We start from the raw sequence: 15,162 nt of genomic DNA on the forward strand, positions 1-15,162 counted from the left end.
CCCAGGGGAGGCAAATGGGGGGGGGATGGCAAAAGATGACCCCCGCTGCCATCACACCCCTGTGGCCCAGGGCCAGGAGGGCCACTTCCCCGCCTGGCTGCCCACCATCCCCTCCCACCCTACCCCTCAGCCGGCCTCCTGCCGTGTACCTCAGTCTGAAATCACACCCATACATTTGAGATAAGTGGCTACTTAGGGCCTCCTTTACTGCCCATCTCTCCCTACAAGGAGACAGCTCTGAGGTCAAAGGGACCTTCCATTGTCTCCCGGAGTGCATCCCTAGCCCCGGAGAAGCTCCCCAGGCGGCAGGTGGTCCCTCGGGGAGTGTTTGTGGGCCCATCACTATTACTGTTACTGTTGAGTCACTCAGAAAAACAACTGCAGAAATGAGAAGGAAGAAGAAAAAAACGAGGAGAAGGAAGAAAACACGAGAAGGAGGAGAGGACACGGGGGCTTGAGCCTGAACACTGTGCCCACACAAAGAAGCGTGCCCTGTCACGCCCACGGGAAGGGGGAGGGGTTCCATAGCCGAAATGCAGCCGCTCCTATAGGACAGAAGGCATCACTACTGTTTGGGGGGGCGCTTCTCCAGCTCTGCCTTTTTCCCAGTTGGGCACTTTCTTCTCCCAGTCTGTCCTGGAGCCCCAGGCAGGAGGGCCCTTTCTTGGACAAGGAGACACAGTTGTACCCATGTGCCCTGAAGTCCAGCCCCTCCTCAGCACAGTAGCGTCTGTCGGGTTCTGGGTCCCCAGGCAGAGGGTGGGTGCAGGGGCCACACATCCAGCCTACACCACCAGCACAGAGGCCTCTCTTCCTGCCACACCAGAGGACACACGCCCCTCCCCTGGGGCTGGCTATGACCAGACCCCAGCTGGTGGCAGTTCCCGGACCTGCAGGACTCCCAGACATCAGCTAAAGCAGCGGTCCCACCTGAGCATCAGCCAGACCCCGAGGGGCTCCTGATTCAGGTGCTGAAGCACAGTGGCACACTTCCCTCCCAGACCCGGGCCAGGCTGTCCCCAGGGCCCCTGGAGCCCCGAGCAGGAGGGTCACCAGTGGGTGAGTGGGCTCAGGGCCACCTTCCTCTCCCAGGACCCCTCCTGGTCCCCACCGCCACTGGCCCAGAGAAGGGGCCCAGAGGACCCGAGCGGGGAGACACAAAGTCCTCTCCATGGATTCAAGTTCACAGGCTGTGGGAGCCTCAGTTTCCTTACCTGTGAAATGGGAAAATAAGGCTACATCCTTCAGGGTTTCGGGAGGATACAGTGCACTAGCAGACAGGCAGTGCTCAGGACGGGACCGGCAGGCCATGAGCCCCCTGGGGGTGGCTACTGCTGGCATCAGCCTTATCCAGTGAAGACCAGGGGATGCAGGAGTCCTCTCTCAAGTCACAGAGGCGGGAAGGCCTCAGAGGAAGCAGCAGCTTCCTGGCCCTCCCTTCCCCTTGGCACCCCATGCTCCAGTTTAAGAGATACCATAATTTTAAATGAGTTTTCTCCTCCCCTGGCTGAAAGGCCATTAGCTCCCCATTAGGTGAATGCGTCCCATTTTCTTCTCACCACCAAGGAAACTGATTTACTTAGCTGTCCCTAAAGCAATTCTGCAGAATAAAGGCAATTTTGCAATGGTCTCAATAAACTTCCCCATTTGCTTTCTGCTCACAGACCCCACCCTGAGGAGCCCACCAGCTGACCCAGCCCCTTGGCCCCTGAGTAGGCTGGACTCTGCTAGGGCCCAGGACAGCCAGTGTGGGCCACAGGCAGCTCCCAGAGGCCAGAGTGGCTTAGTGGGCTGGGGCGGAAGAGAGAGAAGGCTGGGCCCAGGCAAGCCCGGTGGAGCAGGACACCACTCATCTCTGGCCAAAGAGGGAAGGGGCTGAAAGGGAGAGAAAGAAGTGAGCAGGGCAGCCCTCCTGGCTGAGGGGCTGCTCTGGGCACCTGCCGGTCCAGGCAAAAGTGGCAAACCCAGGTCCAACAGCAGAGGGGTGGGCCCCGCAGCCTGGAGAGGGGGCTGCTAAGTCGTGGCCAGCTTTCCTTTCTTCAGTACCTGGGAGTGAGAGGCCCAGAGGGTGTGCACACAGAGAGGGCAGGTCTTTCCTTGTGGCTAGAGGTGCTGAGCAAAAAGGGACCCAAGAAGCCAGGCCAGAAAGATGAGCGATGTGAGGCCTGGTGAGGAGCAGCTGGAGGTCAGGGAGATGGTGATGGGTGACGGGTCAGCCTGAGACATTCAGGGGGATCCCCAGAAGCCGGCGCTCAGTTTCTTCATCCATGCCATGGGGATGCCTGTACCTGCGCTGGAGCAGCAAAAGGCCAGAAACTTCTAAGAACAACTTTTAGATGGAAGTTCTTTAGCTCTGGTTCCAGGATACCCAGGGTTGATGGGCTGTGCTCCTGAGTATGAGCGGGGAGGGGCAGGTGTCCCTGTGGGGGGACACATGTGGGGGTCCCAGTGTGTGTGAGTGGCAGAGAGAGGGGCTGGGTTCCCTGGGGGAGGGTGGAGTGGGAAGGGCCAAGCCACGCTGCGTGAGTGTGTGTGTGTCCACAGGCCTCATGATCACATATCCTTGAGAAAGGGCAGAAGTGTGTCTTAGTGATGACCAAGAGTGAGTGTCAGTGTGTGAGCGTGGATTCAAGTGTGTGTGTGAGGGGGGGCCGTGCGTGCGCTCACACGGATACCAGCGTGTGGGTGAGGAGTCCTGCCTTACTCTGGGAGTCTGTGTCTGGGTTGGCACCTTTTTCTGAAGATGTGTGCATTCACACACAATGAGAGTGTGTACACGAGGAGGGGGGCACACCGTGAGGGTCTGTTTATGCCCCAGGACCTTGCTCTGAGCATCCCTAGGCCCTCGAGCCCACCCCTGCCAGCCCTGGGGCAGTGCTTCCCTTCCCTGGCCGCTGCCTCTTCATCTGGTTGCCTCCCTACCCTCCTCTCATCAGTCCCCCAGCACAGAAGAGAGCTTCGCGTCTCGGGGAGGTGTCTGGGCCAGCACGGGAAGGCTTTCCTCCTCTGGAGACCCGGCCCATCCCCCAGGCAACAGGCCTGGCCACAGGAGGGCTGCGTCCACAAGAGGGCGCCCCGGGGCCGAGCTGCTCCCAGCCTGGTCGAGTCTGGGTGGGAGCAGCGGCCCAGCTCACTGGTGGCGGTCTGCAGCAGCTCACTGAGAGCCAGGCTCAACAGCTCCAGCACTGCTACTCCGGGTAGAGGGTGCCCGGAGGCCTCTCCACGGGCCCGTTGTCTCCTCTTGGGTATCGCGGGGCCACCTCTCAACCCCCAGTGCCACCAATCGTGGTTTGTTGCTCATCCCATGGGAGGGTGGGTGAGGCAGGGGACTTGCTTTCCCTGGATTGGAGAGCCTTTCTCTGATCACCCAACTCCATGCGTCCAGGCTGTGAAGAAGCCACCTGCATTCCCGCCAAGTGTCACAGGCTGCCCTCGCACCCCTACCCCCCAACTCCAGCCCCCCACGGCCTCAGCTGGGACCCCTGGCTAAGCGTGGGACAGGCACAGGAAATCCTCCACAAGCTTCGGAGGCTGCCCAGCACGCCCTGGCTTCCGGCTCACACCTGATCACCCGCCCACAACTACAAAGTTGCAACCCCGAGTTACAAGAGGTCTTCTGAACACCTTGTGTTTACTTCTGCCCTGCCTGCAGCCTCCTCCTGCCTGTTTTCCCCTCACAGCACTGGACCCCCAGACTCCCGATGCTTTCCCCCATTCTTCCCCAGGTCAAAGAAAGGGTTTCTCCCCTGCCTTCCCTATGATGGGCTGGGGGCCCGTTCTAGCTTCAGTATCTGCCTCGTGAGCTCAAGATGCAGTCACACAAATGAAGCCTTGGGCAGGCCTGGGAACCCAGAGTCTGTGCAGGACCCAGGGCCAGACGCAGGGGACCACCACCTCTTCTGTTCCCAAAGGCCACAGGGAGAGAAAGCCCTTTGTAAGCAGAGGGGGAGGGTGGCCGGAACTCCTCTCTCAGAGGGAAACTTGGTGCATACTGAGTACTGAAGAAGAGGAAGTCAAGGACAGTTCGAGAGAAACTAAAACTCGTGGTGTGTGGGCAGGGGGGCGGGCAAAGATTCAACAGCCTTGGGGTTCACTCATCCCGTCAGGGTTTTGGGGGTGGCGGCAGTGACCAGCCTTTGCAAGGCCACATCTAATCCTCCCAGCACCGATGTTGGCGGCACACAGCCCTACTCCACTGCAGGATGGTCAAAAGCACTTGGTACAGGTCGGCCCAGAGCCGTCAAATGGTCCCAAAGGCCGCACCTTCAGGTGTCCCCGCCTGGCATCAGCGCGGGACTCGGAAGCCGCGCGTGGGAGTGGAGCCACGGCGGGCCCTCAGCCGGCTGTGCTGGGCCAGTCCGAGCGGGCCCTCGAGGGCAGCCTCCCTAGAAACCACAGCCTTTTGGGTTTTTTAAGGACTAGAGCGGCAAAAACGCACAAGGGAAAAGCAACCATTCTTCAAAACAGCAGATCCCCTCCGCATCCCGCGGCTAGCCAGGGTATCAGAGCTGGAGGAAGAATGCACCGACGTGTAGAGCGACAAGGAAACGAAGACGGAGCAATCTTTTACAGAAACACAACTCCTCCCCGCCCAAGTCGCAGACTTTCTAGGGCTACCTCACCCGCCCTCCCCCACCTGCACCGAAACGGCTACAAGCTCCGTTCGGTTCGCTCCAAGACGCCGCTGTGGTGCGAGGCGCCACCAGGCTGGGGAGCGCGGCTGCGACAAGGGCCCTGGGCACCGACCCCGGCCACCCGGCCCGCGTGCCGCTCCGACCCGAGTCCGGCTCCAGCCCGAGACCCGCCCAGTGCGCGGGGCCCGAGGCGCCCTGCCCACCACACCACCCCGCTCGCAGCCGAGCCCGGGCGGCCGGCAACTGCGCAGCCCGCTGCCCACCGCAAACAGAAAGGCGTTTCCGAATGCGTCCACTCAGCCGCTCGGCGCGCGGTGCCAACTTCGCCTCGGCCGCTGCGGGCACCAGTCCCCGGCAGGACTCACCTTCGCCGAGCAGCGGCAGCAGCAGCAGCAACCGCAGCCCCACGGTGCCGGCCGTCGCCTTCTCCATCGCCGGTGCACGCTGGGGCCGCGGCGAGAGGGACGGTGGCTTGGGCTGGGGGTCTCGGCGGAGGGGTGCGGCGCTCAGCCGGGCTGCCCCATGCCCGGCCGGGACGCGGTGGACGAGATGAACACTGCGGGCGCAAAGCGTCGGGGCACGGGCTCCACGGTACTCTCCGCAGCTGCGCGCCGGGCTCCGGTCGCGGGGCCTGAGGCGAGGCGGGGCGGGGTGGGGCGGGGCGGTGAGGGGGCGGGGCGGGCGGGGCGGGCGGGGCCCGGGTGCGGGCGGGGTGCGGGAGTAAGGGCGGGGCACTGGGTACCCGCCCAGGCGATGCCTGGTGCGGTTCCCGCGGGGCGCGGTTTAGGAGACCAGTGCCGGACGCGGGGTGCGGGCCGGGCGGGGCGCGAGTAGGGGCGAGGTGCGGGACCCAGGGTACCGGCCCGCCAGCCGCAGCCCCAATCCGCGCACCTCCGCACGCACAGCCACTCTTCCTCACTCTATGCGCTCGCTCTCGGTCTGTGCGCTTCGACCTTCCCCGCCGCCCAGAGAGGGCAGGGAAACCACGGGGATGCGGGGGTGCGCCCGAGTGGACGTGGAGACTAGGCAGGCGCCCCGCCTCCAGGCTCCGGGCGCGGTGCGCATCCTCAGCCATTTCTCGGAGGGGGGAGGCGCGGTGGGAGCGCGGCCTCTCTTGGGGCCGGAGGCGGGAGGAGGGGAAGTGCCCGGGTGGGGGAAGGGGAGCCTGGGCACTTTCTGCGCACGCCAGGGGTGAGCCTGGCCTGTGGCTTCCAATGTCCGCGGTCGCTCTAGGGGTGTCCTAGGGTTAGTTTGTGAACCTGCCTCTTTAGGACTGGTCCAACCAATGAAACCAGGAAACTGACTCTGGAGCTGGCTTTAATGGGGTGCTTGGAGGGTAGGTACTCCCTCTCCCCAACCAAACAGAAGAATTCTTAGGATGGGGGGCTGACTGGGTAGCAGAGCAAGTAGCGAGGAGGAACTGGAGCCCCAAAGAATTTAATTTTTGCCCCAAGAAATGATGTCCATAAACACATCCAGTACTCAAAAGGGAAGACTCTGGGTCCCCAACATGGGGGGTCCTGGAGGTTGGAGGTGAGCTCTAGGCCTCTGTGGGAAAAGTCCACTGTTCTACTCCCACCTGCTAGCTGCCTTTTGTGGTCTGGCCCTCACCTAGGCACAGAGGAATGCAAGCCTAAGGGGCCTTGGGGTGGGAGAGTCCAGGGTACCTAGGCCTGGGGTGCCCCTATTTCAGTGTCTCTTCTTCCGGCTGTGCACAGAGCCCCGCCCTCTTGCCTGGCTGAGCTCAGGGCTGAATAAGGGCTCTCTGCACATCACTCTGCAGATATGAAGTCAAAGTGAAGTCACCCTCGCAGGCATGAGGAGGAGCTGCCAAGACAGGCTGGCTGGGGGCTCTGCCGGCTGAGATGTCCAAGCCGGCCTGCTGGCTGGAGGCCAGGGCACAGTGCTGCCAGCTCGGGAGAGCCACCCTGCGGCCACCAGACCTTGTGTTGCCTGCCTCACGCTCCCCGAGCCCCAAGCCCTTGGATTTATGGGGCCGGAGTTGGCCGTGGGGGACTCCCCTGGGTGTAGACAGGCCCTACCTCTGGTGCTAGTAACAACAACCAAGGCTGCACATTCAGGCCTGTGCACAGGGAAGGGACCTGAGTGGGAAGGGAGGGCCTGAGGGGAACTTCTTTGTTACCAACAGGCTCCTGTGGCAGAAGAATGCAGAAGGAAGAGGGGTGGCCTGGCCCATTCTTGCAACCAGCCCCACCCCTGTGCCCCCCCAGGGACCACCCTGGCCAAGCCTTGGCTGACACGGGTCAGGCTGGATGTCTGGTCGTGCTCCGTGTGACCACCTCAAGGACCCATTTGAGGCTGTGTCCCTTCTTCAGTCCTCAGGCCCTTCCACTCTCCTCCACCACCCTTGGGGGTCTTGAGAGGACATCTGACACTATGCTGGGGACACTGCCCTCTTCTTAGAAAAAGGTCTGGGGAGCCTCATATGTGTACCCCTGTACCCTCATATGTTGTACCCCTGTACCCACATGTGCATACACCTGTGTTCACGTACAGGGATATGGGTGCATACCCTCACCCGCGTGCATGCCCAGAGATCTGACCAGAGGAGGATCCAGGAAAGCACAGAGGTGAAGTGCTTGGCTTGCTGACCTCGGGTCCTGCATATCCATAAGAGACACCCCTGTGAGACTCAGACAAGGCCTGACCTCAACTCTGCCCTACTCACCCTTCCATGGGTTCTTCAATGGAGTTGTTTTTCTCCTCTCAATTTCCTGCCCCACCTTCCTTTCCTCCCTTCCTTCCTCTGCTCTCCCCTTCTCCTCATTCCCCTCCTTCCCTCCCATTCTCTGCAAGAATCTCTTCTCCATTCCTTTGCCCCAGCACAAGAACCAGGCTAGCTGCCTCACTGGGGCCTCAGCGTCTTCATCTGTAACATGCAAATAACGATACAGTAACTGCCTTGCAGTGTTGTGAGGCTGAACCCAAATGAAGCATTGACAGAATCAGCACAGTTTCTGGCTCCCCAGAAAATGAGATTTTTTTTTTCTTCTCTTCTTCCAGGGTCCTCTGAAGTCCAAGGAGATGTCTGGGTGGGAGGCTGGGGGCAGTGACATTGTGTGAAGGTTGAAGGTGTGCTCTGAGTTGTATCCTGGCTGGGTCTCTGATCTGTGTGACCTCGGCAAGTTTGCAACGTCTCTGGGCCTCAGGAAGGCGGAGCTCCATCCCCCCAGGTGCCTGAAGACAGGTGAGTCCCCGGCAATCAGCATGAGCTGTCACTGTCACCATTGATTCCCATCAGCTGTGACGCTGAGGCCGAGGCCAAAGTGGTCGGTGGACATTGCTAAGGTGACACGGAAAGCAGGTGGTCCCTACATCGAGCTGTCTGCTGCCCTCAGCTCTGGCTCCCCACCTGTATAGGTAACGAATCACACCCTGTATGGGGACGGCAGCCAGTGAGACCGGCCTGTAGGAGCCAACACCTGTCTCTGGCCCTCCCCATAGGACCTGCAGCTTTCTCAGTGATAGGAGGGAGAACCCTGGAGCCCCAGAGGCCTCTCAGCCACAGCAGCACTTATCTGGGCGTATACTTACACATTCAGGAGCAGTGGGTTGATTCATGCTGACGCCTCACTGAGGCTTTTGGGGGCTTGCTCACACCGAGTCCCCAGCCCGAGGGTACCACTGGAACCTGATGGGGCCTCAGGCCTGGCAGTGCCCGCCTCTTGCCTCAAGGACACCAAAGAAGGCCCATCCTGGCTCATGAGTGAGCGTGGTAATAACAGGGAGCTTGAATTGGCGAGTCTGGCAGATACGGCCTGAATGCTTTTTGGAAAAAGCATCTCCCAAGGCAGTTTCATAATCTGCCTTGTAATGCAGATTTAGACAAGTTTTTACGAATGCACTTTTTAAAATAGGTCTTAATGGATCCTTTGCAGTAGTTACAGTCCATTGTGTAAATGCAAACAGAAGGCTTTTTGAAAACATGTATTATTGATCAGAAAGGCAGCAGCAATTAGAAGCCAGTGTGTCATATCATTCAATACACACTTCCTATACAGCCCTGCTTGTGCTCTCTCATAACTTTCTGACAAATTATCCTGTCCCTGGGAAGCCCTTTCTTTTCCCTTTTGCTTCTGGGAGCGAAGGAGGACCTCCCCATCAGTTACTAGCTAGAGGTGAATGAAGAATGAAGCTTCCCCTTTACCATCGTAAAACCTATTTACGACTTCTCCGGTTTCAAGACTGAGATGGCAAAACCTTCAGGTAAGATGGACGATGCTTCTCAATTTGGTCTACGGGCCACAGTGAAAAAAACCAAAACAAAACTGGTGACAGATAGCATGTTCTGTGGGAGGGCGGAATCACAAAGCTGGGGAGGTCTGAGCCAGGAGCCCTGCAGGGGAGCCTGCTTTGTGGGAGGGATGTTCAACCAGGGTCCACAGGGAGGAGCTCTGGATGCCCCTCCCCAGTCATGGAACCTAAAATGATCCACTAGGATAAAGCTGAGACTTGTTTTTGCTTAAAAATCCATATTTGGGTCTGTATTTCACCCCATCTGCACATTTCCCATTTGCCCTTCTTCTTGAAAAGTTCATTTATTTAACAAACATTTGCTGGGCACTCACTGTATTCCAGGCACCCTTTCCAAAGTCCAGTGAACGAAGCAATCTGGGTGCTTCTTAAGGACAATCATCAACACGTAAGGCACACATGCAGCCCAGTCAGAAGTGACCCCAGATGGGGTGAGACGCGGGGCGGGGTGTTTATCAGGGCTGGATGTCCTGGAGAGCTGACTTTGGGCAAAGACAGAGCTGTGGGGACAGCGCTGCCCGCAGGGAGCAGGGAGGTGACAGGACGTGCCCTGGAGTTCCCTGCGTTGCCCCAGCAGGGACAGGGGGCCGTCCTTTGTCTCCTCACGATAGCATCTTCTCAGCAGCCTCAGCTCACCCCTCTGGAAGATGCAGCTCTGGTCTCTGAGAGGGTTACAGCCTGCAGGATCTGCAGAGTGAAGACTCTGACCTGGGCAGTCTTTTGGAGCCGGAAAAACGTGCTGTGCTCTTGGTGTGCTGACAAATAGGAAGTCCGTTGACTTAACACCCTACGATGTCTTCCAAAGCCTCCCTGCCCAGGATGGTGTGGGCTGCAGCTCCAGGCACAGTGTGCAACTTCCACATCCATCTCAGGCCTGCGGGTGATGAGGCGGTGCGCTGTGAGCTGGAGGAGAGGGGGAGAGGGGGGCCAGCCACCTGCCCTTGTGGGGGGGGCCAGGGTGTGAGGGCACAGCCTGGGTGGCTCCCCCAGTCCCCTGTGCTTGCAGACAGGCCCAGGAGAAGCAGAGCACTTACTTGCCCCCTTCTCCCCACCCCCACCCCGGAAGTGCCCCGAAGACCTCGCTCAGCTGTTGCAGCTGCCCCAGGTGGGAGGGGGCGCTGTTCTCAGGTAGATCTAGGGTGCCCTCCTTGCTTCCTCTCCAGCACCTCCCTAGGGTTGCTACCTGAGCTTAGGCGCACTGGGGGCTCCCAGTCCTGCTGAAGACCCCCCACCCAGCCCGGATGGGGCCCCTCCCTGCTTGCTGAGAAGCCGGCCAGCCAGGCCTTCATCCCCTAGCGCTGTGCAGTGGAACGTTCTGCAGTGGTGGTAACTTCCTGCCCTCTGCTCTCCAACACGATGGCCACTGGCCAAGTGTGGCTGGTGTGACCGAGGAACTGAATTTATAATAACTTAAAATTGAATAGTCATATGTGGCTAGTGTACTTGCTGGGCGTTGATGCTCTAAGAAACACCTTCCCAGCCTCTCTTGGAGGCTTCTGGGCGCTGGGCAGGCTCCTAGCCCAAAGCTCCCCCACTGGAGGGAGAACGGAGAAATCAGAGCCTGCCGATTCGCCAGCCCCAGTGGGCTCTCTGATCCAGCAGCTGCCGCTCTGTTTCCTGGTGGTTTGAAGATGCCGTAGTCACCCCCCTGCCCAGAACGACAGTGGCATTGCTGGGGTTCACCCTGGGCACGCTCTCTCACTCGCCCTGGGGAATCTTCCGTTCCCCTCCAGGCTTGGCCCCCGAGCCTGACCATGCCTCCTGAAATCCCTGCTTCCTGTAGGCAGAGTGAGCCCTGCAGGGCCCTGCTCTCAGGGGCCTCTTTGGAAAGGGGCTGATGAGCTCGTGCATATTAAGATGCGGTGATGAAGGGCTGTCAGGGGACTCTGTGCAACAGCCTGAGACCCAAGGGCCTGCTCGCTAGTGCTGGGAGCTCAGCATCCGGCCCCTCTCCAGGGCCCTTGTCCCTCTGCTCCTAAGCACCCCTCCGTGGTCCCAGACTCCCCACGTGTTCTCTGGCCACTGACCTCCACCGGCTGTTCCTTCTGCCTGGGAAGCTCTTCATGCCTCCTCCTGGCCCCTTCTGTTGTTCAGCTCCTATTCAATGCTCAGAAGTCTCGGCTCCAAAGTACCCCTCTCCCCAGTCCGTGCTCAAATGCTCCGTCTAGACAATCTGAAGGAGGCCCAGTGTGCGTCCTGGTTTTTGTTTTTTTGGCTGCAAGGCATGCGGGATCTTAGTTCCGCAGCCAGGGATGGAACCCACGCCCCCTGCATTGGAAGCGCAGAGTCTTAACCACTGGACCGCCAGGGAAGTCCCGCTTCCTGGTTTAACTGTGCTGTATTTATCTCTAGCCCTCTGCGTGGGGACCTGCTGAGGACTCAGAGTGCCGGTCGGGTGACCTGCCATGAGAAATGACCCTCGTGGCCAAGAGGACAACCTGGGCAGAGGCACAAGGTATGCTCAGGAGGCAGGAGGGAAGGGCGTGGCCGTCTGCGGTGACAGCATCAGTGCTTGCCACCCGTGTGCACACTCACACCCCTTTGCGCCCCTTCTTCCTCTGGGCTGCCCTCTCAGTGTGAATGGGAGCCCGTCTGGTCTATAAACATCAGCAGAAGGGGCGACAGGAGCAGGGGCTGGAGCCGGAAGATGACTCACAAGGAGGGAACAAGGCACCCCAAATAAATCATCTGGGGCCTGACATTTGGAGCGTTTGAGTTTGAGACCAAACACAGATGCCCTTTAGATAAATACATTTTTGAGACGTGTTCTGCAGGAGACGTTTATGACTTTAATAGGTTTTTAGTGTCAGACGAGCATCAGGAAGTGTTTTGTTGAGAGACTTTCTCTTAAAAGCTCAGAATCCTTCTTTTCCCTCCGGCCCTTTAAACAGAAGGATACAGAGATCCTCAGCAAGGGAAGCTTCTCTTTCTCCCGGTTCCCTGGGGGTTGGCTCTGGGCTGGGATGGCTCAACTGAGGAATGTTCTGGGAGGTTCTGAAGACCTCAGTGCTCCAGGCCATGGGGGGCGGAGGATGGGGGTCTCTCGGGAAGCTGATTTAGAAGCTTAGAAGCACCCTCCTCCCTCAGAGCAACTCCTCTCCTCCCCAATCCCCCCACCTAGAGGAGGCTGATGGCTGGTCCTCAGGGATGAGAAGGGCTCTGTATGGAGGACGGGGGTCCCTAAGGCCTCTGGAGGTTGGCAATTTTCTGTGGATTGGAAACTTTACAAAGATCCCTCACGCTGAAGCCCAGGAGTACAAAGGATCTGAGCTCACCACAGGCCCTATGCCAGCGAGGAGACACAAGGAGAAGGTCAGATGCAATCATGTCTGGAAGCTTCTCCCTTCCGACTTAGAGACAGGCCCCCACCTGCCCATCCTGGGCTCTGTCCCAGGACCTTCAGGGAGCCCCGGGTCCTGCAGCCGCCTTCTGCCCAGCTCTTGCCTGAGCACCAAGTGGCCACATGTGGGGCTGCTTCTAGTACCCCGTGCGTGCTGCTTAGCCCTCTCCCTGCCCCCCAAGACAGGGGCTGGATGCCAGCTCTCCCATCCTTGAATGAGGCCAGCGTGGAAGAACTCACCCCAGGTCATCTGTGCTGTGGCTCTGGGCCACGTGGGGAGGACCCCTAGCCGAGGTGGACGGACCTTGGGCTTGTCCTCCCAGCACAGTGGGTGTGGGTGGGTCAGGGGCACACGGCACCAGGCGGGAAAAGGAGGGGCCCACTGAGATCCAGAACCTGGCTCACAGAAAACACACAGATGGAACTGAGAGGAAGCCCAAGTGAACTTAGTGGTGGCGCGGGCTTCAAGGGCACGGGCAGGCCACTTCCTAGCACAGCTGTGAGATGAGCACTGGGGTAGTGGGGGATGGGAGGGAAGGGACAGTCGTGTCTGTGCTGTTGTCCAGACGGGACATCTCCCGGGGGCAGGAGAAATGTTCTCATCAACCAGTACACCGAGACTCCACATTGATTGCAAGGAGGTCCCCTCGTTCCCCTCAGGTGACACCTAAGGGAGACCTTCTGAGGACACCTGGAACCACATTTTCAACAGCTCCAGCTGCTGTAATTGAGAAACCTGACCTCAGTTTTTCCATTTCTGTGGATAATTCAGCCCTCCCACCCTTCTCCTCCATCTCCCGCCCCACTAGCCCTGGCCTGTCTCAGACCCTCTCCTCACCCCAGACCCCTCTCCTGGTCCTGGTCATTTTATCCCAGGCTGTGTCAGGAATGAATGCACAAGGAGATGGATGCAGAGAGGCTGGGATTGAGCAGGGACCTGGGTGCCGGCCCTCCCTATCCCCCGCCCAGCCCCCCACCCCAGGCCACTAAGTCACCCCCTCAGCCCCTGGGACTTGTCAAGACCCTCATCAGGAGTCCGCGTAAGGGATGGATGAGAAGAGTTTGAATGGAGCACCTATGATCTTCTAAAGCTTCGCTCCTGCCTCGTAATTATTTCCTTACAGGATCCAGACACTTGGATACGGCCCATTTCTTAACCCCATTCACAACAACCTTTGTTTTTTTCACGGTTGTCTTGGAAGCAGCTGCCCACAAACTGAAAGCAGCCCATAAACTACATATCATTGTTGGGGTCTCTCATGACCTTGCCTGTGTGGGGGGCAGGAGGGAACGACCTCTGTTTTATTTCCCAGGTGGATACCCTGGCTGGGGCAGGGGGTGCGGAGGTTGATTGGTTACCCATTTGCATCTGTAATTTATCAGCATTCTCAAAATCCTAAAGGTTTGGGGCTTAATTATTCATGTCTGACCCCTAGAAGAAAGGCTGAGTGAGGTCACCCTGGATGGCAAAACTGTGGGGTCTGAATCATCTCTCCTAGAAAAGGAGGGAGGTCCTGGGTGGGCGCAAGTGAGAACAGCTAATGGCCATGGACATCCCACCTGGGGGCAGCCCTGGACTGGAGCTTCTAACTCATTCAGGGTCACAGCACCTGCCCGGGTGGTAGCAGCATCCCATTTTACAGGTGAGGTGCAAGCCCAGGGGTTCTTTCTCTGGGCTTCTTTCCCTCACTCCACACTGCTTCCGGTTCTCAAATGCTAGGGCAGGGCTGGTCAAACACTATGTGAGCCCACCCCGCAGATTCTAAGGCTGCCCTCAGGACCAGTTCCCAGGGGTTCCTGATGCTGCTGGTCCTGGGTCCACACTGTGGGATCCACTGCCCCAGAGCATGATGGGATAGGAGAGATGCGGGTAAGGGTCTCAAGGTGGAAGGTACCCGCTTCACCCTCCCGCCAGCACGCCCTGTCCCCAGTTAGCCTCTCCTCCTCTGTGTCTCCTCCCTATTCCCAGCCTCCTTCTGGCCCTGGCTTACATCCGTGGTCCTGGCGTTGCTGGGAGCCCACCCAGAACACTCCTTCTTCACTCCCCTGCAGGGACTCACCTCTGTTTGCATACAGCTGTCTCCTCCTAACACCCATTTCTTTAGCTGGGTCCCTCATGTGAGACTCAGGCCTGTTGGAGCCCACTGGGGGACCCAGCACCCTCACTGTGTAGGTAAAGGGGGGGTCATTTCTGTGACTGGGCTGGATCCTACTGTGACCTGTGACCCAACCCTTGCACAGTACTGAGCTTCAGGGAGGCTACAGCAAACGCATTTCCCCCGTCTGCAGAGCAAGAGGGCTATCGCCGTCGCCATCACCCAGAACACGCCTGCTCTGCTCCCCTGCAGGGGACCTATTTCTTCAACTGGGTCCCTCAGAGCAGTACGGCTATTGCCATCTTCCTGATGACCAGATGCACAGCTGTAGGGGACTTGGTCTCTGGCAAGGCATGGTCACTTGGTAGAGCCTGACTCAGGACCTGTGTATGGCCAAGGGGGGGACTGGGGAAGCTGAGGGAAGAGGGGAGGCCAGGGGACCCTGCACCCTTAGTCAGGGTCTCATAGACCCCTCCAGACAGCACACATAGGTGGCGGTGGTGACGGTGGCAGTGACTCTGGCTGGCCTGTGCATTGTTATTTCCAAAGGCTGAGTCTTTGGAGCAAAGGAATTTTCATTCCTTTTTCATTAATGAAAACCTTGCAGCCAGAGGAAGCACCCCACTAAATGACTGATACTCCACGAGATATGTACGCACTGCTCAGAAATGTCTCCTACTCAATGAAGGAGAGATAACAGTCAGTGGAATAAAAATTAATCTGGCCACTATAGGAATTAATATAAAAACATCAGATGCGGGACTTATAAGGGATGCCACCTCCAACTAACCCTCCCTGGGTTAAATACCCCAGGGAC

At 58.7% G+C, this 15,162-nt stretch overlaps 1 protein-coding gene and 1 long non-coding RNA gene across 4 annotated transcripts in view; one reads left to right on the plus strand and one right to left on the minus strand.

The window, feature by feature from the left end:
• Nucleotides 1–15,162, minus strand: part of RET (ret proto-oncogene) — a 113,731-nt gene that overhangs the window by 55,803 nt on the left and 42,766 nt on the right. The window contains exon 1 of one of the 3 annotated variants that reach the window (XM_067710966.1): nucleotides 5,000–5,265. The exons of the other annotated variants lie outside the window; for them this stretch is intronic. Coding sequence (XP_067567067.1) covers nucleotides 5,000–5,066 — 67 coding nt within the window. The 5' untranslated portion in view covers nucleotides 5,067–5,265. Of the gene's footprint in view, nucleotides 1–4,999; nucleotides 5,266–15,162 lie in introns of those variants that run through there. 3 annotated transcript variants of the gene reach the window in all.
• On the plus strand, nucleotides 4,960–11,355 carry LOC137209354 (uncharacterized). The gene is made up of 3 exons (XR_010935999.1): nucleotides 4,960–5,225; nucleotides 7,659–7,842; nucleotides 11,262–11,355. It is a non-coding gene; the product is annotated as an uncharacterized lncRNA (long non-coding RNA).

This window comes from Pseudorca crassidens, chromosome 16 (assembly GCF_039906515.1).
Source record: "Pseudorca crassidens isolate mPseCra1 chromosome 16, mPseCra1.hap1, whole genome shotgun sequence".
In the NCBI taxonomy this organism is placed as follows: domain Eukaryota; kingdom Metazoa; phylum Chordata; class Mammalia; order Artiodactyla; family Delphinidae; genus Pseudorca; species Pseudorca crassidens.